Genomic DNA, 26,867 nt, shown 5'->3' on the forward strand with positions numbered 1-26,867 from the left:
TGCCATGCTTCAATAAAATCTTCTCCATTTACAAAGCTGCATCATTTCAAATAAAACATTTAAGCTTTCATCATCAAGAGTTGAAATCACTGACTGCCAGGTCTAACACGGTATACTGGTTACATAAATGTGATGGCAGCATCTGGAACCTTCCAGAGTGGGCCAGGGTGATGCACAATCAGGAGGCAAGTTGGACAGGTCATTGTGACTCCGTCCACTGTGATCAGAGTGACATCAGATGAGGTGAGTGGCTGGTGCCATGTTTGAAACTGCCACTCCTTTCATCCCTACAATCATCACAGCTACATCTTTGATTTTGGTCAGTGTCTCAAGCCCATCCCCATACCATACAAAGCATGTACCCCAGTCTCTATTACAACTCTAGCTATTTGTTCTAATTTCAGTTACTTCTTTTTTAAAATAATCCCAGTACGATGATGTTGAGCCAAAACTCACTACTCTCTTCTTCTTCTTCTTCTTCTATTTTTTTTAATGCCCACTTTCTATGCAATTTTCAGCCCCCATCTGTTGGATGTTTTAGTTGAACAGAAGGCAGGACGCTAGCTTGGTTGTTCAGTGTGCTCGAAATACATGAACACAGACCAGTAATTAAATGCCAATAGCTAGGACTGTCCTGCACACAAGAAAGAGGTACTGAACACATACACAGAGTGAAGATTACTTCTGAAGATCACACTCTGGGGTCTGAATTTCAGCATTTACGGTGTGTGTTCAGAAAAATGGTTACAGCACGGGAGAAATTGACAAAAGATGTGAATTGGCAGAAGAGGCCAAGCCAGTTGCATTCCTCCCATACTATGGAGTAATTACTACCAAGACAGGATGCGTGCTGAAGACATGGACTGAGACCACTGTTCTGGCCCCACCTCCAAGATAAGAGATATGTCACACGTATAGGTCTATGAGTTTGACATATCTGACATCCCCTGTGAACGTGGTAGCACTTACATAGGTCAAACTATTCACACTGTTGCTGGGTGTTATGCACAGCATTCATGGCATATCAAATGAAAAAAACTTAAGGAGTTTGCCATGGTTCAACATTGCCTAGAAAATGGACATAAATGCAATTTTAAAAAAATTTGGCTCAGGCCGCTAGTGCCATGTGATGTCACTAGGTCATGTGGTGGGACAGAGCCTCCCATGCATGTGCCACTCCGGCCCTCTCTGGAGGTTCCAGACATTGCCCATCACATTTATATAAGAAGAACACAGTGCCAGCCATACCAGTCAGTGATTGATGATGATTAAGGGGCAACAGCTATAGAATGTTTGAGTGATTTATTTGAAGGAATGTGGCTTGCAAACCGAGAAGATTTTATTAACTGTAATCATTTATTTGTCTGTACATGTACATCACACCTAACTTTTTTTAAGTTGGAACAACTTTTCAGAATTCTTTAGGAAATTCCATCAACATCATGCCATTGTTTTTATGGATTTTTTTATAACTCAGTGAAGGATGTTTTGTGGAACAACATTTTTAGTATATTCTTTTGGGGCATCAACATGAACTGTTTAGTCCTATTTTTGCTGCTATATTTACATAGTGATTGCTACAAGTTCTTGCAACATGTGAATTATCAGTCCAAATATTGTCATTTAGTTTAATTGTTACAGTATCTTGCTCACTGACTGACTGTCCTGTCTCCCATTTCGCAATTTCCTGTATAGTTTTATTATCTCCATCATTAATTTCTCTCAAGACATGTATACTCCTGGACATTTTAATGACTTTCCTTAAAATATAACAGTATTTTCTGTGATATTCGAGTAATGTCTGGTCTTGATTTGTTCCTGCCTTTATATAAATTTCATTCTTTTAGTCTTCCTGCAAGCACCAACATGATACCAAAGATGTGTGAACCATTATTTCAGAAAAGTTATCAATAGTTTATAGATAACTAATTCCAATAACTAAATTGTAATGCAACAGATCAAGAGTCACATATCATACAATGTAATACACACAACTTGTACAGTAGATGAAAACAAATTATAATTCATTTTGACAAAATATCTGTCTTTCAATTCCTATATTCTTTCACAGTGTTGCATTGGTATTGTAAGATATCACATGGCAGTGTCGCTTGATAATACACATCACAGCTGTGGCGCCATCTGCTGGAACGTGTGTATTGTGGGAAATTACGCAAAGAATTTTTTGATGAGAGAGAAAAGTGATTTGAAAAAAATAAGTGCCAAGACAGGTCATCCACAATGAAACAGTTAGTGTCAACTGTATAAAGCATTTAACCTTATGTTAAAACAGAAAATGACCTTATACTGTGCTAGTATTAGTCTTAGTAATAGTAAAGCGGAAGTTTGTTAAAAATTCAGTACAGGCGTGGTTAGGCGATGAAGCCTGGGGCCGCTGGCAGTGTGTGATAATAGTCAGCAGCCAGTAACCCAGGCAAAATAAACATGGCACTGAGCTGCAGCAACGTATTGCATGTACCATTGTTTGGAGAGGAGCAACAGCGAGGCAGGGAACTGCAGCATTGCTTTAAGTTATTGCGATGTATGAGGCAAGGCAGTAGGCCAGAGCTGGGAGTGCTGATGTGTAAGTGGCTGATGTATGGGAATTTACTATTGGCATAGTTTATGTCTCTCTCTGACACTACATCTGAAGTGAGGGGAAAAGCAGTATAAACAGTCAGGCACTTTTAGCTTGAGGGGTGTGCCAGATCAGTCAAGAGTCGGGTCGGACCTGTGCTGGTCTACACTTATGCAGTCCAGTCTGGCAGTGATTTTGTAAATAGTCTGTGTAAACCTGTACTTTGTTTCTATGTAATTGTTTAGAATGTATTCCCCCTCCAGGGACACGACACCAGGGGAGGACAGAATGGCAGCTGGGTAGTTGGAGATTGCACGGTCTGCCTAAAGGATGGCAGTGACAGCGGTCTGCAGCGGGTCCAGGACCGGTCACGTTCGCTTCCCACCTGGCGTGCCGGGATCTGGGCGAGGCGTACGCTGTGGGAGGCACGACAGCACTGCAGCAGCACCAGAGGCGGCGGCAGGAGTTGCCATCTGGCAAGCACCACTAGCTGCAAGTTATGGCACCGTATCCTGGAGGGTGAGGGTTCGAGTCCGGACCTGTCCTGGGAGCAGCAGCGGCCATGGGCCATGGGCAACCAGTACAACCACCTTCATCCCACAATTAGGCAGAGCAAGCCAAACGGGGTGGAGGGCGGTGGGGACCAGGAACTATAACACTCTCCACAATCGCAGGCAGCTACGCGGCACAAGATGCGACACCTCGGCGACTGGGCAGAGCGCGGCTGACTACCAGCTGAGCAACCTTGATGACGGAGCAGCGGCATTGGCATACCAGGAGTTGCTGACCCAACTGGACTCAAGGAACAGCGCTACAGGTCGCACGCTGACACTACGCTACACCCACCGAAGTACTGTAAATTATGTGAATAAAGCAATGCTACCAAATATGGCTGTATCACTCTGCACTGCCCCTTGATGCTACTGATCTTGCTTGCCCTCCGGATGAAATATGGCGTGATGGTTCGTGGCTTCAGCTCGGCCATCTGGAGTCCCAGGTTCGACCATCAACGGGCCGCAACACTTACATCAACTATAACCTGGAAATCTGCTTTGTATAAATGTTAATCCTAGGTCATATTGCCATGAAATCTGATCATATTTGACTGCGAAAATTCAGAGTTCAAAGTCAGGTTCTGCTCTAATCATCAGTTTATAGTGTAGTGGCACCACAATTCATCGCTTTTGTTTCTAGCAGATACCAACTGGAGTAATAAAAAAAAAGTTGTTATTAACACAAAAAAGTGCAAGTAAATATGTGACTACAGCATTTCCATCTCGTTGATGTTCAAAATACTTTTTTTTTTATATGTATGCTTGGGTTAATGAACTTATCAGCAACATATGTCTTTAATGATCAATCTCGTAACAGCTCTTGAGAGACAATTCATAATTTATGTGATTAGTTCAAAGGCATTTTATAGGCACTAAGCAGCAGAGTAAGAAAGGAAAATCAGAAATACTTGCAGTGAACAGTTAAGTATGGGCCAGCAGCAAATGATGGTTCAGCATCACGTATATATGTTCTCTTTCGGCTTGATTAGCAGTAACTGTGCAATTCATATTAAATTTTTGACTACTGAACACGTCCTTAAACTGCTATGACAATTCCACGTGTGTTGATAAATAGAACATAAGCAAGTATTTTTAAAGAAACCAACCATATAACTCTGTTTCATTAATTTTGGTGGCTCAGAGGTTGCATTGTGGAATGCATTGCAGAAGATCACATGTTCAAGCCTACATCAATTCCTGAACTTTTTTTTATTTGTTACTACTTTCTCTACTTATTGATCATAAAGATAATTACAACAGTATTACCATGCTATTCCATACCATTGAAACCATACCATACTCCCCATTTTACAAGGGTTCTGGAATGCTGTTGGGGAAAATTCTGTGTGCAACAACTCTACATGATGTGAATTACATTGTTTCCTTTCATTTACTTCACAAATATCTGAGAATTCAGATGTGTCCAAGGAGGACGATGATGACAAGACTCAAAGAGCTCCCTGCATGGTGCTTGAAAGGGTGAACCCACTCTTGGAGTTAAATAATAAGACATTTAAGTTGACGGTTTGTTTGGAGAAAAGTACTATAGAGCAGTTGCAGCTAAGGCTCAGAGACTGTTTGATGTTAAGGCTCAGAGACTGTTTGATGAAACCAAGCACAAGAAACCAACCACTGATAGCAATTTGCATGTCGCTGTTAACCTTCAGATTTTATGAAACAGGAACCTTTCAAATAGCGTTTGGTGAACTGTTTAAAGCAGACATAGTGACAGCTTGCAGAGTTGTCCATAAGGTATCAGCCTTACAAGAGAATTAAAGTCAACGGCAACTTCTCTCCATGCATTTACCTTGTTGGCGACAGCGACATTACCTGGCTTCGTCTTCTCCTTTTCTCCCCATTCAATTATATCTTTATACTGGCCCAACACAATTTCAGCAGCAAATCTCTCTCTTATTGAGAGAAGTTTGATGATCACTTCTTTTTCTGTTTATTTGCTCCCATGGTTACAGCGCAACACCTTTGACAATAAATACTGCATATCTATGATGAACAACAAACACCTGCGGTCGAAGTGCAATAACTGTATCGATAGCCGATTTAGCTGTGTTGTCAAGTATGTTACATGCTAGCTAAGATGAAATCTGAACCTGCTTTGGTGGATCCAAGTTCAGTGTTATATAATTGAATATGTCCTGGACATAGTTCAATTTCAATTTAATGTCAAATTTGATCTCCAGTCAGAGATGTTTATACAGTTGGTCCTTAAAGTTCTACTTTAATCCGTATAAGATTTGACTGTATGTTTTGAATAGAAAGTTAGAAATTGGTATAAAAACAAAAATAACATTTGAATCACACAGTGTTGAAATGAAAGCTCTATTTGGGTTATAAAACTTGTGTGTGTGTGGATTGCGGTGATGTAATGACCTAAAACAAACAATGGTGAATTTTATAACAATTATGAATGAAAGAACGTTTTAAATTGTGTGATAAATAATTTTAATGAATATGATTTAAATATAAATGACTGTTTGCGACCAAATGTGGTTGGCCACAGATGGAGTTTTGAGTAGAGTTGTTGTCACTTGACCTGCAGAGCTGACAGCATGTGGAGGTGTTTACGAGGTCTTTTGCTGGTGGACGCCAATCTGGTAAAGTTGTTTAGATGGGGAAGTGCTGCTCGGGTATGTCATCTGAATACACCTACAATTTTTGACAATTATTTGTGGAAAAAATACAATGCAAGTTGCTGTATCCAAGATTCTGAAATCGAAAAAATACAATGCAAGTTGCTGCATCCAAGATTCTGAAATCAAAAAAGTAATATTCTCTACTAGTTCCACATCTCTCATGACTTTTGTATGCTGCTCATAAGACTCGTGGGAAACATGGAACACCCCTAGAGGATATGTAACATAACATGTGGAAAAAAAGAAATTCCCCTAAATGTACCACAAGAGAATCAGTACAGTTTTTGCATTAAAAAACAAAAATCTGTATTTTGATATAAGGTTAGCCTCTATATGTTATTTATGTAAAAGGAACAATAAATGAAGATAATTTTTGGAGTGCTAGAATTCCATCTTAAAATTATTAGACTGTTTTATATTCAAATATAACTCCTTAAATTCGTTTTTCATTAGTTTATATTATTTTATTACTTACATTTATGTTGCATGTTCATGTGCATTTACCTGAAATTCTTTCCACCATTAATTCACGATTCCAGTCAGTTTGCAGAACCTTGTTGACAATGGAATCCAATTGTTTTCTGTCATTATCTGATGTCAGTCTGTCACGGTACAATCTTAGGGTCTCATAAACTACAATCTGGACAAAGAATAACCTTTCCATTAACAAATAAACAAAATTTATTTTGTAAGAAAACGTACGAAGTTGCAAAAGAAAAATCAAGCAGATTAATTTTCACTGAAATTTACTCAAATCGTGGTAGAAGATGTGGATAGTGTGTGTATGTGTGGAGCGGGGGGTGGGGAGGGTGGGGGCTGTCAGGGGAAATGATAGGGAAAAGACATGGGTTCTGGGAAGTTTTCACTCACCAATGATAAAAACTACACACTTTAATTCAATGTACAAACACATCATACAAGCAAAAGAGATCACTAAAATAAATATTTTCTCTCTCTGTCATTAATTACAATAAAATAGGGTTTAGATTTTGCCACTTCAAAGTCCACCCTTTGTTCTCAGAACAGTTGCACAAACTCTTGGTCTTCTGGATATATGATTTTATAATATTTTTGCCGTTATTGTATTCCAACACATCTGTAAATTATGCCAGAGATCTTCAGCACGAAATGACCTATGTTTCCTAGTCTTCCTGTCAAGTTCACATCATAAGAGTTCAATGGGATTTAAGTCTGGTGACTGGCATGGCCATATCATAATCTCCAGTTCCCCACATTTCGCTTGTATATGGTAATACCATCTGCACAATTTAGAAGCATGTTTCGGATCATTGCCCTGCTGCAGAACAAACACATGAACAATAAGTCTCTCGCCAAATGGAACTGCATTGCTGATCAGTATCCTGTGATAACTTCCTTCTCTAATGTTCCATTAATTCTCATTAGATCGCTGACATTATCACCATTAGTATCACACACTGACTCAGTTCTCCACAAAGTCAATGAACAAACATTCAATGATGGCTTCCAAACACTTCAGACTTATATTTATATATGAATAACACCTTGGACCATTGCTGCACACTCCAGTTTTTATTTTTCTGTGGACACTGCAACTATTTCACATTATTTTGCTTGTCTAATAAAGGTTTTTTGTGTGCTATCTACCCCTTTAAACTCTGTTCACAAAGAAGACATTTCACTGTAGAGAGAGAGATTGGAGCCACCCGCAAATGTGCAGTATGAGTTGTCTGATGTTTGCTCTGTACACATGTGAGCTGTTCTTCCTTGTATGTTGTCATTCAGGGCCTTCTGGATTGCGAAACACTTGCATTGGCATCAGTTTCCACGAACCACTACAATTTATAAACTATTGTAAATTGGGCTACACTAACCTTTGTTGCTGTTGTCATATTAGAACAGCCATCCTGATGAGAAAAGCTACAATCACCGCATGTATTTCAATACTCATCTGCCATTGTGAGATATTAGGACTGTGCATAAATTCATGACATTTTTCCACAAGTTTGATAAACACAACAAATACACATAAAACAGAGACTTTAGTCATCAATAATACATCTTACTTCCCTGTTTATAAAAGTCTGCCAATACTGTCAAGCCATATTTGGAGCACATTTTCATCCTGAAAGGAAGTTCTTTGATGGTTTTTCGATAGAGAGCTGAAAAAAGTGAAAATCTAAAGGCACAAGACTTTCCTAACAAATTTCAGTTTAGCATGTTTTGTCATTCTAGCAGAAGGCAGGCAGGCATTTTTGTGGAACAGCATCACTTCACACAGTCTTCCTCATAGTTGATGGATTGTGTCTCCATCTCAGTTGTTGACAACAAATGTCAGTAGTGATGGTTACACCTTGGGGAAGCGATTTGTAGTACACCACACTGTCGTTGTTCAATCAGATGCATAAGATTATCTTCTGTGGATGCACACTGGTCTTTGTATGGGAAGTTGCGACCTTGTTTGTTCTCAACCATTTATTTCCTTTCCTTATGTTAGCTTAAGACAATTTTTCGTCACCAGTAATGATAAAGGATATGAACAATTTTTCGTCACCAGTAATTATAAAGGATATGAATAACCGGCGTTGTCACAAACCAACTGATGAACAAGCAGCGATGCTCATATGGCCCCACTGATTTTTGTGATTTTGGCGTTCAATGGCATTATCCCCATAGATGGCACAAATGTTTCTGGCAGCTTCCGCTGATGTCACCCTCCTGCTGAACTCATAAACAGAAGAACATGTCAGAAATTTTGCAATTTCTACACTTGGTACTCCATTTTCTAGCATTCACAGCTTCACTCACTGTCTCTAATTGACATAACGACATTATGTAAATTGAAATAGCAACAGTGAACAACCAATAAAAATGACAATCAATAAATAAACCTACAGCAACTGGAATACCAAGAAGCAAAACTAAATGCTACAAACTTACGATCCAATCTACCAATCTGATCAGGTACACAACCACCCTGCTAGATGCACACAGTGTACTGTAAACTAAAGTAAACTGATTGTCACACAGACAGCTGAAGGAATGAGGCCTATTCAAATGGAACAGTCTTAGGGAATGGCACATCAGTGTCATTGTGGATACTCAACAGTGCCCCTCCATGTGAACAACCAGTCAAACACAGAACAAAAGAAGTTAGCCTCTACATATTTATACTTGTTTTATTATCATGATGGAAATATGATAGAATATTCGAAATGAAACCCCTGTTTTAAACAGAAAACCATAATGGTGACAAGTGCTGTATTAATCAGTTATCTCAACATGGCTATAGCTTCCTAGAATCATGCCCTGAATTGAGATCCTTTCTGTTTGACATTTTGCCCACCACACCCAGAATAGCATTTCATCATCCTCCCAATCTCTGCGATATTCTTGTCAGACTGTATGCTCCTTCTGCACCCATCTTCCCACCCTATCGCTCCTATGTCTGAGTCTATCTGCACTATAAGACTTGCCCTATGCACACTACCTCCACCTATACCAGTCTTTTAACAGGAAAAATATAGACCATTAAAGGGAAATCAACCTGTGAAACAATACATGTCATATACCAGCTGTTATGTAAACTCAGTTCAGCCTTTTACATCGGCATGTCCACCACTGAGTTTTCAGTTAGGATGCATGGGCAAAGGCAAAGGGTTTATACTGGCAACACAATATCCTGTTACAGAGCACACTCTACAACATGACAGTCATGACCTCGGTGTCTGTTTTACCAAACATGTCATCTGGATTCTTCCCCAAGACACCACTTTCTCAGAACCCCACTGGTACCCCATACTGGTGCCTATGATGGAATGAAATCAGAACCACAGGTTTTAAGAGACATTGTATGTTTGAACATTTGCTGCAGTTGAAGTGATGTAAAACAAATGTTGTCTTCATACTTTTGAAATACTCAGAAAAGCATATCAAGAAGAAAGTGTGTGTGTGTGTGTGTGTGTGTGTGTGTGTGTGTGTGTGTGTAATGGGGGATATAATGTTTGTTAGAAACAGTCTGAAAAGCTAAGGTTGTTGCAAGGTAGGTTGTATGAGACATAAATGTTAAGAAAAAAATTCTTAACATGTTGTGCAGTTTCCAATTTAAACAGCACTGAAGTTAGCCTATCAGGTTGTTGGGAGTGCAAATTCAAGCAGCTTGCCAGAGACAGTATCATCACATGTGTTCTTCATTAGGTTTTATCAAACCAAACAAGAGAGTGATATAAGAAATGGACAATGGACAGTAGTATGGATTGAACCTGAGCCATTGGCTGAGCTGTCCCGTGTACTACCATCTATACTATGAGAATAACTGACATTAATGGTACCAGTTTGTGAAGCAGAATTGTATATGCTAGATATCCTACTTATTCAAACATCTTTGGAAATCTTATTTATACAGTCGATCTTTATTGGAATAGTTCATTTAGCTGTGAATTTATACTGAAAGAGGTGCAACAGCATGATGGAGATAGGCTTGACACTCACACCTCACAATAGTGAATGTAGTGGCAAGAAGACGTGGCACTGGTATTCAGTCAATGGATACACCAATATCTATTAGACATATGGCACTGTGGGTCAAAATGCACTGGAGTCCCAGATAATCTACAACACAAGATTTCTAGACCACGTTATTCCAGGTGTGAATACTCCTGTAGTGGATCATAGAAGATTAAGGGAGACCAGAAACCTGTTATTAACAAAGTTGACATTAGACAACAATGCTGCATGCAGAACATTCCATTTGAAGAAAACATTCTAGATATGGTGGTCGCAAATCATACTGCCAGCTTGAGGGGCCTTGGTAATGCTTTGGGAGTAAGTAAAATTAATCTGATTTTCTTAAATTGTACACTCCTGGAAATTGAAATAAGAACACTGTGAATTCATTGTCCCAGGAAGGGGAAACTTTATTGACACATTCCTGGGGTCAGATACATCACATGATCACACTGACAGAACCACAGGCACATAGACACAGGCAACAGAGCATGCACAATGTCGGCACTAGTACAGTGTATATCCACCTTTCGCAGCAATGCAGGCTGCTATTCTCCCATGGAGACGATCGTAGAGATACTGGATGTAGTCCTGTGGAACAGATTGCCATGCCATTTCCACCTGTCACCTCAGTTGGACTAGCGTTCGTGCTGGACGTGCAGACCGCATGAGATGACGCTTCATCCAGTCCCAAACATGCTCAATGGGGGACAGATCCGGAGATCTTGCTGGCCAGGGTAGTTGACTTGCCACGTTGGGTGGCACGGGATACATGCGGACGTGCATTGTCCTGTTGGAACAGCAAGTTCCCTTGCCGGTCTAGGAATGGTAGAACGATGGGTTCGATGATGGTTTGGATGTACCGTGCACTATTCAGTGTCCCCTCGACGATCACCAGAGGTGTACGGCCAGTGTAGGAGATCGCTCCCCACACCATGGTGCCGGGTGTTGGCCCTGTGTGCCTCGGCCGTATGCAGTCCTGATTGTGGCACTCACCTGCACAGTGCCAAACATGCATACGACCATCATTGGCACCAAGGCAGAAGCGACTCTCATCGCTGAAGACGACACGTCTCCATTCGTCCCTCCATTCACGCCTGTCGCAACACCACTGGAGGCGGGCTACACGGTGTTGGGGCGTGAGCGGAAGACGGCCTAACGGTGTGCGGGACCATAGCCCAGCTTCATGGAGACGGTTGCGAATGGTCCTCGCCGATACCCCAGGAGCAACAGTGTCCCTAATTTGCTGGGAAGTGGCGGTGCGGTCCCCTACGGCACTGCGTAGGATCCTACGGTCTTGGCGTGCATCCGTGCGTCGCTGCGGTCCGGTCCCAGGTCAACGGGCACGTGCACCTTCCGCCAACCACTGGCGACAACATCGATGTACTGTGGAGACCTCACGCCCCACGTGTTGAGCAATTCGGCGGTACGTCCACCCGGCCTCCCGCATGCCCACTATACGCTCTCGCTCAAAGTCGTCAACTGCACATACGGTTCACATCCACGCTGTCGCGGGATGCTACCAGTATTAAGAGACTGCGATGGAGCTCTGTATGCCACGGCAAACTGGCTGACACTGACGGCGGCGGTGAACAAATGCTGCGCAGCTAGCGCCATTCGACGGCCAACACCGCGGTTCTTGGTGTGTCCGCTGAGCCGTGCGTGTGATCATTGCTTGTAAAGCCCTCTCACAGTGTCCGGAGCAAGTATGGTGGGTCTGACACACCGGTGTCAATGTGTTCTTTTTTCCATTTCCAGGAGTGTATGTAATACCTAAAGGTGGCAAAATGTAATTGTCTGTCACTAAACATTTTGCACACTGTAGTATTAGATGTCCTACATAATGAAAACTTATTTTCATACCACCTACAGAAAGTGCAAGATTCGGAGGAAAAGGTGGCTATCCTTCTTGATCAATATTCCATGTGGTGCTTAAATTAATATGTTACTTACTAACACTTACTAGATTGGCCACATAAACTGTAGTCAGTTTCTGGCCCTCTCTGAGCCCATCAATCCATCTCAGCCGTAATCTTCTCCTCAGTCTGTTGCCGCTGATGTCTTCGTCCACCACCTACTAGCTGATCTGGTCTTCTCGCCGCATTACATGCCCATACTACCTCTGTCTCCTCTCTCTCTAATCACAGCCACTATGTCAGCAACTTGTAAACTCCTGCAGTTCACGGTTTTTGCTTTTCCTTCAGTCGCCCCTGTCCTTCATTGGCCCAAAAATTTGTCTCAGAGACGCATGCTCAAATGTCAGAAGTTTTCTTTCTATCTTTTATATCACAGTCCAGGTCTCTGCTCTGTATACGATGACTACCCAAATTTCAATAGGATGGTGTTGTGGACAGACAAGGCATGTACCACCAAAGAAGGTCCATTCAGTTCATGAAACAGCCACATTTGGAATGATGGAAAGATGCATGGCCCCTTTTTTTAATTCATATCAACATAAGTGTAGCAGGTACTGGAGGCAGCTTTTTTCTGGACTCCGACCTACTTTCTTCTCATTTTAAACAGACAGACTTATTTAGCATTCCATGTGAATGTCCTTCCACTGTATTTAGGTGTTCCTCTGGTGGTCCATCAGGTATGTGGTTCCAACATGGTGGTGAACCTCCACACTTTGTTGTTTGCTTCATGAGCAGTGACATGTGTGGTATCTGCAGAGATGGTTTGGCTGGAGTGTCCAGTTCCCTGGCCAGCCCATTCATCAGATCTTATTTCTTCAGATTTTTATTTGTGGGGGCATGTCAAGAAAATTGTCTATGCAACTCCAGTAAACACAGTCGAAGAGCTTCTTGTGAGATTAATTTTAGCTTTGATGAAATCAGGGAAACCTTTAATTTTGGAAAACTTGCAGGCTCCTTGATGCAGTAGTGCAATGTGTGTAGTCAAATTGGAAGAAGACATTTGGTGCAGCAGTTGGGAAAAAATATTGTTACTTGTCATTCTTGGCAATTTGCTCGTCATTAATGACTTGTTACTTTTCATTCTTGGCTATTTTGTTGTCATTAATGACTTGAGTAAGCATCAGATTTATTGCCTCATAACTATCATTATTTTTTGTGTACTTGTTACATTTATTGCCTCTGATTAATTATGAAGTTTATTGCTGTTTTACAATTACAACCAAAGAGTTACACATTATTGGAACTTGGTCAGGTGAAATCATAAGCAGTTACCAAACATTGTAGATACTGTAGCTGTTGGAAATAATGTAAGTGTCTGTTGTCAATTTTTCTCAAAATTAGCCAAACTTCAAAAAAAATGAAAATACAACAAAAACTTAAAACATTAATGAATCACAACATCCCCATTTGCTATTAAACCTTTGAAGTGCAATTTCCTTTTCTCGTGGAAGCCAGGTTTAAATATGAACTTCTCCTTTTTTATGGATAATCATATAAATGATTTATGCAACTGATATATGTCAAAAAATTAGAAAATGTTATTCTTCTGGAACTGTGGAGGAAAAAATCAAACAATTTTGTTTTAAGTTTGGAAATTATTTACCTTCATCTGTAATTTAGGCTGAATTTACGAACATTCTCAAATACCTCTCTCAAGTTAGCCTGCCTCCCGAATGTAGCTTTTGCTCACCTACTTTAATTTGTCACTTCCAAAATGGGTGCATTTTAACTGGTCATGAATGTCTGAACATGTGATAACTCACAAAACCAGAGATGTCTATGAACAGTGCCACATTTTAGAGTGGAAAGTGCAGTTTACAATTTGATTTTCAAACAATATAGGTACATTATTTTGATAGGAATGTTTTATACGATGCATGTTGTCCTGAAAATGTACATTATAAGTAATCATTTAAAAACACAAAATAGTTGGTTTCACATAACCTAGAACCAAATGCCAATACTCCTTCATGCACGAACTAATGCCAGTTAACAGTATAATCTGCTCGTTTCTCGATTCACTCCTTCTGTTTCCCTCATCCACTACACATGCTGATACCATTAGAGTCAGTTGTTCTCACAGCATAGGTGGTAGTGCAACAGACAGCTTCTATCCTCTCCCCCCCCCCCCACCCCCCCCCACCCCAAACAAAACAAATGAAGACAATGTTTGGTAATACCATCTCTGGAAGGTACTTGGATTTGCATATTTGCATCCTCAACTACCTGGTTGACTAACTTCAATGCTAATTAAATCAGGAAAGCACAATGTATCAAATTTTTTCTTGACAATTATTTCTCAGCACAACCTACCCTGCAGCATCCCTACAAGATTTTCAAACTCTTTCTTACCACTGTTTACACCATGATTCCTTCTTCAGAGAGATAAAAATTTAATAATCTCAGTATGAATTTTTTATGTAATGCTTCTCAGATCTGCAGATATAACGGTTGGTGGTGCAGAAGTAACTGTTTAGTGGTTTAATGTAATAGATGCTGAATAAAAATCATTATTATCATTTAAGAATACCTTCTTCAGAATAATAGAAACATCATGATTGAAAGAACAAATAATATTGAAGATATGAAATCGATCACTTGCAGCTGATTGATGTATGGAGCATAAACACATAATACAGCACAGACGATATCTGTAAACAACATTCTTTTCCAGCTTAGGTACACATGCTTACACATATATCAACACTGACAGCAAAAGCAGCGATTTATAGAATGAGTGTACTGATTGTTTAAGGGTAACTGCCCAAGCTGATGGTGTGAAGAAGGAGAGAAAAGACTTGTGACAACTTGGAGGTGGTAAGGTGTGCAGGACATGCAGGGAGCATGCAGTAATTAAGGACATGGAGAAGGAGAATCTATTAGCTCTCAGTGGCAGTAGGAAAATGAGGATTCACATCAGGGTCCAATAAAAATTGAATGTATGCAACAACAGAGAGAGAAAGAGAGAGCCTGACAAAAAAAGTGAGGAATCCAGAAGGAAAAGAGGGAACAAAATAAAACTTAATGGGTTGGCAGGGTATGTGATATTATTTCAGTGACTCCAAAATCAAGTCAAATTTACAAAGAACTTTGCAATATGAGCCCACTTTTCACTCTGATGTGCCCTTTAGCCTGAATACCTGTACTGGTATGGTTGAAAAAAGTGTTATAAAGCCATTGTATCCTTTCCCAAGGCAAGCCATTCCACAACTGTTGTAACTGGTTCTTGGCATTGTGGTTACTGGCATTGGGACATAGTTGAGGTCTGATCTGTTCCCACACACATTCTATCAGGGAAAGATAGGGCACCTGGCTGGCCACTGGGTTCCCTCAACATCTTGCAGACAGTTCACAGAGACATCTGTCATGTGTGTACGAGTGATGTCCTATTGAAAAATGACACCACCATACTGTCTCATGACAAATATGTCATGAGGAAACTGGATAACCATAACATACGTTTGTGCCGTCAGAGTTCCCTCCTCAATTACTAGCAGCCATGACCTGAAGCTATACACCCAATGGCTTCACATACCATGATGCCAGGAGTAACACTATTGTGCTTCTCCAAAACATGAAAAGAATGGAACCTCTCTCCAGGTTGCCACCGTATTTGCCAACGATTGTCACATTGAGTCATGTAGAACAGCAATTCATCACTGAACGCAATGTAACATCATTCAGTAGCTATCCATGCTTCCTGGTTGTGGCACCACTACAAATTCCAAATGCAGGCTTGTGTGTTGTGATGTTAAGACCAGCCTTTGCATGGGGCAGTAATTCTCTAATCTGGCTGCTGCTAGTCTCCAATCAATGGTGCTGGACATAGAATGTTGAACCAGGTCTATTACTTGTTCTCAGATGGCAGGTGCTGATGTGAAGGGGTTAAAATACCCTTGGTGCATAATACAGTGATTCGCACTTGTGATGGTCAAACTTGGTCGACCAGAAACTTCATGACAAGTATGCCTTCTCTCATGTTGTCATAAAGTCCAACATGAGGTCATCATCACATCTAAATACCCCATAAATATTAATATTGCACCAACACACCAGCTACCCAATTGGAGACCCACAATGAGGCCCCTTTCAAACTTCCTCAGATGCTGACAATGCTGTGTCACATGAGTAAGTGATATCTCTGTGTTCTCCACAGTGGTCACTCAATATCTGACATTGTTCATATCATTATATAATCTATCAGGACTTGTAACAACACTAACCTGGTGGTCATTCTACCTATCACACAGAATTGTGACTCTATAATCATTTACATACCCATCAATGGTGTGGACATGTACAAAGTTAGATTGACAATCAACCATGTGTCATTCCCCCCCTCCCCCAGACTGTGTATAATGAGATGTCCAAGAGAACAAAGAGTAATTAACAGTCCATAATTGAAGAAAGTACTGCTAAAACAACTAAAGAAATCTAAAAAAAATAAAAATAAGTTACCTCTAACAGATAATCAGCTGTGTTGTCACCAGGAGGAAGTTCATATCTTGCAAGAGACATACAGCAATGAGTCAGGTCACAAGGAGTAAATATGTAATGGCTGTTCTTTTGCTGATTTTGTTGGAAACTCAGCTTTACATCTTGATATATTTTCACCATAGATGATGCAAGTGCAGAAATCTTTGACAAAGAATGCCAAACAGGATGTGATGACATGCTAAGTGTCCTTGACAAATAAATTCCATATATTGACTTCAAATCCTCTTTAGCTGGGTAGCTGTAATAAATGTACAACAAAATGAGAAAGTATTACTAATAGTCCTACTAGCTGAATAATTAAAAAATACACACTGAAGCACCAAAGAAAGTGGTACAGGCATGTGACTTCAAATACAGAGATATGTAAACAGGCAGAATACGACACTGTTGTTGGCAACACCTATATATGACAAGAAGTGTCTGGCCCAGTTGTTGGATCAATTACTCCTGCTACAATGGCAGGTTTTCAAAATTTAAGTGAGTTTGAATGTGGTGTTATAGTCAGCACACAAGCGATGACACACAGCATCTCCAAGGTAGAGATGAGGTGGGGATTTTCCGTACGACCATTTCATGAGTGTACTGTGAATATCAGGAATCTGGTAATACATCAAAACTCCTACATGGCTGTGGCTGGAAAAAGATGCTGCAAGAACAGGAGCAATGACAACTAGAGAGAATTATTCAACATGACAGAAGTGCAACCCTTGCACAATTTGCTGCAGATTTCAATGCTGGGCCATCAATAAGTTTCAGCATGTGAACCATTCAACAAAACATCATGAATATGGGCTTTCGGAGCCAAAGGCCCACTTGTGTACCCTTGATGACACCACAATACTAAGTTTTACACTTTGCCTGAGCCCATTAACACTGACATTTGACTGACGATGGCTAGGAACATGCTGCCTGGTTAGATGAGTCTCGCTTCAAATTGTATCGAGCAGATGGACATGTACGGGTATGGAGACAACCTCATAAATCCATGGATCCTGCATGTCAGCAGGAGACTGTTGAAGCAGATGGAGGTTCTGTAATGGTGTGGGGTGTGTGCAGTTGGAGTGATAAGGAATCTCTGATATGTCTAGATATGACTGTGACAGGTGTCAATTATGTAAGCATCCTGTCTGATCACCTGCATCCATTCAAGTCTACTGTGCATTCCGATGGACTTGGTCAATTCCAGTAGGACAACATGACACCTGACACATCCAGAATTGCTACAGAGTGGCTCTGGGAACACTCTTTTGAGTTTAAACACTTCCACTGTCTATCAAACTCCCCAGACGTGAACATTATTGAGAATATCTGTCATGCCTTGCAACTTGCTGTACAGAGGAGTTCTTCATCCCCTCAGACTCTTACAGATTTATGGACAGCACTACAGGATTCATAGTGTCATTTTGCTTGAGCACTACTTCAGACATTAGTTGAGTCCATGCCATGTGTTGCAGCATGTCTGCATCTCGCGGGTGTCCTACACAATATTAGGCAGGAGTACCAGTTTCTTTGGCTCTCAGTGTATAATTTGCAAAGATAATGTGAGAATATGTAGATGTGACAGGAGATACAAATACATCATAGCTTTTCAGAGAAGCAAAAGTCACTGGTACAGTCACTTTTGGTACATGTGTAAACACATATTTCATAGACAGAATATAAATATTTAGACACTTTTGGTACATGTGTAAACACATATTTCATAGACAGAATATAAATATTTATACCATATATTTGATACAATATTGATAAGTGACATTTGTAGTGCTGAATCTCAAAACTAATATCTTAGTACATAAAGCTGATGAATTTGTTTTTAAAACAAAGTGATCACAACTACAGTACATCACAACACAGAGATCATACATCAGAAATCAAGTGTACGCAAAATGAACTTGTTAGGTCTCATAGATAACTGATGCCTATACAGAGAATTATTAAAGCAAAATAGTACCAATGTATTTAAGGTAAAGTAAATAACACTAAGAGATCAATATGTACATCATTCTGTACATGATTTATATCATTATATCACACAGCATGTGTCTACATGTGTCTATGAGCATGTGTATGTAACTATTCATCACTGATGATACTACCAGCACAAACCATTTCATACGACATAAATTGTTATTTGAAAAACCGTTATATGATTAAAATAGACAGTGAATAGAATGTATAAGTTCATGTTATTCCAAGGAGTATCTCTTTCAATTTTTTAACAGTTTTTATAATAACACTTACATTGTATTTCCCACAGAATCATGTGAAATAGAAAGATATATATTATGTCCACATCTACACCTTCATCTATACTCTCCAAACCCATATGAAGAGTATGGTAAAGGATATGTATCACTGTACCAATTATCTGGGCTTTTCCCTCTTCCATTCAGATATTGAGCACTTAAACACCTCTGTGCTAGCTAAAATTAATGTAATCTTGTCCTCATGATTCCCATGTATAAGAAATGGAGAGGGTTGAGGTATTTTCATAGAATCATCATTTAAAGTCAGTCCCTGAAACCTGGTTAGTAGACTTTCTCAGGATATGTTCTGCCTATGCTCGAGAGCCTGCCAGTGAAGCTCCTCTAACCGCACTGTGACGTTTTCCTGCGGGTCAAACGAATCTGTGGGCATTCATGCTGCCATTCTCTGTACATATTTATTTTTCCCTGCTGTATTATTTTGTACAGTTCCTGCAGACTTGAGCAATATGCTATGATAGTTTACGTGAATAATGTAAGCCATCTCCTTTGCAAACTGATTACATTTCCCTAGTATTCTACCAATAAAGTCTGCTAAACCTCTAAGCACAAATGAGCCTATGTGATCATTCCATTTCATGTCCTTACCCAGTGTTATACCTGACCCTTTTATGAGTATACTGAATACAGCTGTGACTCACTGTTATTATATTCATAGGATACTATGTGTTTTCATTTTGTGAAATGCATAACATTACATTTTTGAACATTTAAAGCAAGTTTCCAATTTTCGCACTACTGAAATCTTATCAATGTTTGACTGAATATTTCAACAGCTGCATTCAGACTGTAATTTGTTGTAGATAACCGCATCATCTGCAAAAATTCTGAGATTTCTATTAACACTTTCTGCAAGATCATTAAAATACAATAAGAACATCAAGGGCCCAACACACTTTCCTGTGTACATCTGAAGTTACTTCTACATATTTTGAAGACTCTTCATCCACAATAATACGCTTCATCCTCCCTACCAAGAAATCCTCAATCTGGTCACAAATTTGTGAGATACCCCATATGATTATATTTTTGATAGTAGCTGCGAAACTGAGTCAAATGCTTTTTGGAAATCAAGAAAAACTGCACCTAAATGACTGCCTTGATCCATGGGTTTCAGGATGTCATGTGAGAAAAGTGTGTGTTTGGTATCACATCGTCTATGTTTGCGAAATACATGCTGGTCGTATGGTGGAGGTCGTCCTATGTTTGAGCCCAACAACAAAATGGTGTCAAGGATATTGTACAGTAGTTTTGTGGATCACTTCTGCTACCCTTCTCGTACAGAAGTGTGACCAGTGTTTTCTTCCAGCTACTGGGCATGGATTTTTGTTTGAGGGGTCTGTGGTGGATTACAGTCAAGAGAGTGGCTAATTCAGCAGCAAATTGGGCATAGAATCTGCTAGGAATTCCATTGGGCCCTGTTGTTTTGTTCAGTTTTAACAATTTCAGCTGTTTCTCAATGCCACTCACACCACTTCCTATTTCAATCATCTTTTTAGTGGTATGCAGATTAAATTGGGGCAAAACTCCTGGGTTTTCCTTTGTAAAGGAACATTTGGCAGCAGTGTAGATTATTTCTGCATTTGCTTTGCTACTCTCAATTCCAGTTCCTGTCTTGTCCATGAGTGTGTGGTACTAAGTTTCATGCCCCTAGCAACATTTACATATGACCAAAATTTCTTTGGGTTTTGAGAAAGATTTTCCAACAATATTCTGCTACGGTACTCTCTGAAGGCTTCACACACTGCCCACTTGACTTTCAAGTGTGTTTCATTCAATATCTCCTGATCTATAGCCTTATGCTTTGTTTTATATCTAATATGCAGTAGCAGTGGAACTGTTCTACCTGGTGCATATCTACACACTGGATGGTCAACTACTCTTTTAAACTTGAACCATAGTTCCTCTACATGTTCCTGTCCTGAGCTTAAAAGTTTCAAGTTTCTTTTCATTCAGATGTGACTCTACTGTTTCTTTATCTAATTTGCTGAACATATAGTTGCCCTTTGTACATGGATACCATTTCACTGCTGCTGTAACAGTCCCATTGTTAGTGATACTGATTTCAATGTGGACTTCCTAAAGAAGTCAGGTCTGTTTGCTGCCATTAGATGTAATATATTTCCATCATGAGTTGGGTCCTAAACATCTGTTCTAGGTAGTTTTCAGAAAAGGCACTTAGCAATGTTTCACACGGTGTCTTGTCACACCAACCACTAACAAATTGTTATTATCGCAATTGATTGTTGGACGATTTAAGTCTCCTCCAATGAGTACAGTATGACTATGGAACTTATGTAATGCAAAATGAGATTTTCTGTTATGTTTTAGGATACATCAGGAGTTGAGTCCAGTGGATGACAGTAGAACCCTATAACAATTGTGTGCTCAGGCTTCATACTTTGTCTTGCACAAACAATTTTGCATGTAACTTCAATTTCTGTCATGGTGGATTTGAGTTTCTTGTCTACTGTGTCAAATACATCATCTTAATTTCCCTATCCTATCAATATATATCACATTTTTCCCCACCAAGTTTACTACTGTCAGTTTCAGGTTTTAACTAGCTTTCCATGCCTTGTATTACGTGAGCCTCAATTCTCTTTAGAAGCACTTCAAACTCTGACACTCTGTTGTGAATGCTTCAGCAGTTAACGATTAGCATTTTAATACTCTCACCTGCTGGAGGCATTTCTTTGCAACTTACGCTATACTTCTGGGTTTCTAACAACTATTGTTATCTGGATGGATGGAGCACTGCCTAATCTAAAAAACCCTTATATGCACCCCACACACAGTCAGATACTTGGGTAGCTGCCCTTGATGTGTGGTGCACATTTGACATATTTAGGGGGACCCCACCAAGTCCAGGAACTGACAGCCTAGCTTGTCACAGAACTTTTGAAATCTCTGTTTCAACCCTTTCACTTGTTCCAGAACCAGGGGGCTATGATCTGTTCTAGAGACAATGCTGCAGATTGTGAGCTTTGCTCAAACTCCATGAACAAGGCTGGTATTAACCTTTTTGGCTAGCTGCTGGAATGATCAAAGTATGACCTCAGAGCCAGACAACAGGCATCATTTGCTCCAATGTGTGTTACAGTCTCTAGATGGTTGCACCCTGTTGCCTCAGTGCTGCCTAAATAACCTCTTCAACCTGATGAATGTTGCCTCCAGGCATTCACACTGAGTGCCATTAGTGTTCTTTTCCTTACCTTGCTGCCATTTCCCTAAGGTGTAAATTTTTTTGCCTTCTTTTAGAACTGCCAATGACTAATAGACCTTGACTCCTTTTAATCTCGGTATAGACATTGTTTATATATGAGGCATGAACAAATTCATATTGCATACATTTGATTTCTGATGTATGTTCTCATTGTTGTAATGTGCTGTAGCTGTGAATACATTGTTTTACAATAAAGATATAGGTATAATTTCACGCACTCTTCAACTTTATGTGCTAAAATATTAGTTTTGAGATTCTACTCTACATATGTTGCTTATCAATACTGTACCAAATATATGGTATAAATATTTATATTCTGTCCATGAAATATGTCTTGACAATTGCACTAAAAGTTTCTGTACTGGTGATCAAGTGTGACAGCAATTTGTGTACGTAAGTACCCATGTCTCTCACATAACTGTTAGTGTAAGACAGATATATACCCTGAAATTTTATTGATAATAGAGTAAAATCCTTGTATCTTTATTCTCTGATTGACAGTCAAAATTCTCCCAAAAGTCATGCACATGTGACTGTTGTGTGAACAAGTGTATATAGTATGATTTGTGGTAAACATTACAGTGTTTGTTTACTTGGTGCTTGGTCCTTCTTCAAATATACTGAGGCTGTAAGGTGCACCCAGAAGGAAATTAATAACATCTTGATTAGTTTTGATCTCACCGAATGATTTATATATTGGGGATACCTCCATGAATGCTAGAATGTATGCTACAATAGTTAAACTAACAAAATAGCAAATGATATTATCTTGTTAATTTTTGTTTATTTAAATTGTTACCATCAAATTCATGTAAAGCATTTCTCCTATTTCACCCAAGTATTAGTTGCAAACAGATATGATATAAGGTTAAATTATTTGGAACTTCACCATGAAAGTAACTTGTATAATGTTGTGAAGATTAAACATACCAAAAGACTTATCTATGACCTGAATCACAATGGAAATTCTAATCTCTATATTTATGCCAACAATTTCTCTTTCTAAAAATTTATTTGGTTACTTTTCCTCATTATATGAATGCATGGTGTTTGTTCTTTCAGACATGTCCAAAAGAACAGACATCACACACTGATATAATTGATATACCTAACTGGGCAATGGATCCACCTTCTTCAGTACAGATGCACAAATAAGTCCTACCTCCTGTGGGACTTGCAGAGTAGTGAACGGGAATGTAATAGACAGGGAATGCAGATAGGTGGCACTCAGTGGGAATTTGGATCAGCCATGAGGCATTCTGAGACAGTCTACACAATTGCGATAACAGTTTGTCCCAGATGGTGCAGTGGTTAAAGCACCTGCCTAGTAAGTAGGAAATTCCAGGTTCAAATCCCAGTCTGGTACAAATTTTCACTCATTCTGCATAATGTCTCACTGCAGCTGACAGCAGTGATCTCCTTCAATTTACATACTTTTCCTCGTTTACAATACAGAGAAAATCTGGTCTTATCACTGTCATGTATTAGTGATCACAAATAGGCTAAAGAGTTTATTGTACAATTCCTTTCTTTCTTTAAATAATTATCTCAAATGATGCTAAAGCTACCTGTGACATTCTTCATATTATGTAAGTTGGTCAGTCACCAGCCAAAGTGAAATGTTTACATGCTTAACAACACTATAAAATCCTATGCTCATAAAGCAGTATTAGAAATGAGTGAGAAAGTGCAATTATTAAGACCTTATAGTCATAAAGACGAGAGTTACAGCAAATTTGTAGTCATGCTGGTTTAAGTTGCTGTTGCTTCACATAAATGATTCATTCATAAGGTTGTAACAAATTCCTCACTTATCTATTCAGCTATTTCAGCTAATCAAATGCTGACTCTCCAGTGATAGGGACATTACATTCTATGATTTCTTCAGTACAAACTTAACATGTGCCTAATATGTAACAATTTATGTGATGTGAGTGGTAGAACGAGGCTATATAAGAATGGTCTATGGCAGCTGAAGTGTCAGTAACTTTCAGCTTTCTGCAATCTCACAGATACCAAGAAACTGTTGATAATAAACACATACAGAACAAAAAAAAAACACTAAATTGACTACACTCATTTCTGAAAAACAAGACATACAACTTAATTTCAAGAGGCAGTGAATTCGTTTTTAAGACTAAGACTCCCTCTAAAATTTCTGGATGACACACTTTCCTACAATATATCCTAAACTTCGACCGACCAACAGAAATTATACTACAGTGGCACTCACCACCTCCATTTATTGCAGTTTTCTAACTTTCTCTATTAAGCTACTTCACACATCTTCTCTTTTCAGTCCCTCTCCAGGCCCATCCAAACCAATTATTCTTTTTTGCTTCCCACTCCTCTATCTCTTTGTACTACCCTCACTGTCGGTTAACATTATTTTTCTCATTAAAATTTTTTTCTCCCTCATTACCCATTTTCCCGCTATGTCCTCACTTTGACTGCCCAGTATATATAACATTGCTTTGCATAATTCAATCCCACCTACCTTTTCCAGTCTACAGGTGATCACTCTTGACTCAAGGGTGTTCTTCCCAAACAGTTTAACTGTCGTCCTTCGCATTGGGCTTTTTCAGTTTTATGTACAACCTGTGTTCATTTTTCCATTTCTCTTAGATAACTGAAATTTCAGTTTCAATATAGGATATGAGTCCTTTTCAGTGGCTATTTACACTTAACTGCTCCCCTACTAATCGCTAGAAAGTGCCACTTATTCCATACCACATGTCATTTTCTTGAGATGAACCTAAATTTGGAAACATTGTCAGATCTTTCACACACAGAACCTCCAGTTTCCACCTTCTGCCCTCTACACCCATTTATGGTTTATTACCATCAACCATTTGGTGTTCTGTGTAGTGTCTGTTACCATAAATATCTTTGTTCCTGCTATGCTACTCTACCGACTGGTGCCTTGTTTCATTCACAAAATAAGTATGCATAAGGGAAGAGGAAAGAACAATACTTTCGCAACAACACAGAAGAAGTACACAGCATATGTAATGTTAGCCAGCTGTTAATAGTTAAAAGAATCAGGATGGACAGGGAGGAAAGGATGCTGTGAAATTCAATCCATAAAATGTCATGGAAGCTACATGACATTTAAGTACCGTATTCCATGACAGTAGAAGATGACAACGACAATGATTAATGTTGAACAATTACCATAAGGGATACATGTCACTATTGAGCAGAAAGTTGTTATTCATTGTCTACTGCAACAACATATAAGAAATCATATCCTGAGGTGGCTACTATATTTTGAGTTTATTACTCTTACTTAGGTCTAATTACCAGAGACTGCATCAACTATTAAAAACTAAAATAAAATAGTTTTGAATTTTGAAAAGCATATTTTGTTAAGGTACCTAGTGCAAAAATACATTCATTATTCTAGTATTGTATTGCTTCACCTGATACTGTGAATTCTGATCACTGAAGTGAATCGAGGAGATAGTGGGTGTCGACCAGCATCTATTCCTCCGACAAGACTTGCTACAACATGAACTTGTTCAAGTCCAACCCACTCCAAATTGTCATCGTAGAAGCCCTTATACGTCAATATCTGAACAGAAAATGGTAGTATTTAGCAGCAGCTGAATATACACAAAAACTTCACTATTTGCCTTGAAAAAAAATCAATGTAGCAATAAAAGTCACACAAAAAGCACAGTTTCACCAAACAAATTCAGTTTATCATGTCAGATTAGTCAAGCTTTTGATCTGAAATATCTATACTTAGAAGAGATGCATGGATAGCTTCATTTTTGTATATATTGCTTCATGCACCAGTAAGTAAAACACAATCATGATTGGTAAGAATCAATCAGGTTTTGTAACTGATCTAGACATACACCGGGTCTGATAAATCCTATAGCTTTCATGTTACTTTGTTTAACAATCTACATGTAGTTCCTAGACCATGACTATTTGCCAGTATAATTATGTTTCTCTGTTCAGAGTCCAGTGAAGTCATGACGTTTTTCACTGCCAAGTTTTCAGCTGAGAAGTGTTTTTCATTTAACACTGAAGTAGGATTGTTTGTATGAGAAACATTGTTTGACATAGTGTTTCCAGTTGTATAATTTTTGTAACAGTATTGCATTCTTGACAATGATCACAACTCACTTTCAAAGGAATACTGATTTCTAGTTCTGAATATCTGAAGAAGAACTGCACACTTGATTTTTAAAGTGTCAATTTATTTTTGCATTGCACTGATTATTTTGTTCTTGTTTTTAATGACGTTTAAGAATTTTCTTTCGCAGGTTTTAGTTATACACACTTCAAAAGCCCATGAAAAGTTATCTGTATTAAGCTTTAAGTTTATTTTACAGCAATTTCTATGAAACCAGTAACTTGCCACTTTCAAGTGGATTCCTGTTCTGACTTTCTTGATACAATTCTACACTGATCAACACTTTTCACTTCACTTTTAGTAGTCATATTTAAAACTTCTTTTACAATTGGCACCATCTTGTGTACTCATTGCCAATACAGCTGACAACAGTTTTATGTCAGAGTGGTAGATGTGTGCATTCCTCTAGTGTGGTGAGCACAGTTCTGGTGTAGCAATGCAACCTGTGCCAGAGTTATCTTCCTTCTTATGCCCAACAAGAAAAACTACCAACATCACTTGGACAGCACAACAATTGCAGATCACCACAAACAATAAACAACATTG

The 26,867-nt window shown here is 39.1% G+C and overlaps 1 protein-coding gene across 1 annotated transcript in view; it reads right to left on the minus strand.

The window, feature by feature from the left end:
• The window catches only part of LOC126328907 (cytoplasmic dynein 2 heavy chain 1), a 906,666-nt gene that overhangs the window by 292,682 nt on the left and 587,117 nt on the right, over nt 1-26,867 (minus strand). Inside the window, exons 44-46 of the mRNA XM_049996078.1 lie at nt 25,597-25,748; nt 16,643-16,919; nt 6,288-6,423 (exon numbers count right to left, since the gene is read on the minus strand). Of these exons, the coding sequence (XP_049852035.1) occupies nt 6,288-6,423; nt 16,643-16,919; nt 25,597-25,748 (565 nt within the window). The remainder of the gene's footprint in view (nt 1-6,287; nt 6,424-16,642; nt 16,920-25,596; nt 25,749-26,867) is intronic.

Source organism: Schistocerca gregaria, chromosome 2 (genome assembly GCF_023897955.1).
Source record: "Schistocerca gregaria isolate iqSchGreg1 chromosome 2, iqSchGreg1.2, whole genome shotgun sequence".
Lineage (NCBI taxonomy): Eukaryota > Metazoa > Arthropoda > Insecta > Orthoptera > Acrididae > Schistocerca > Schistocerca gregaria.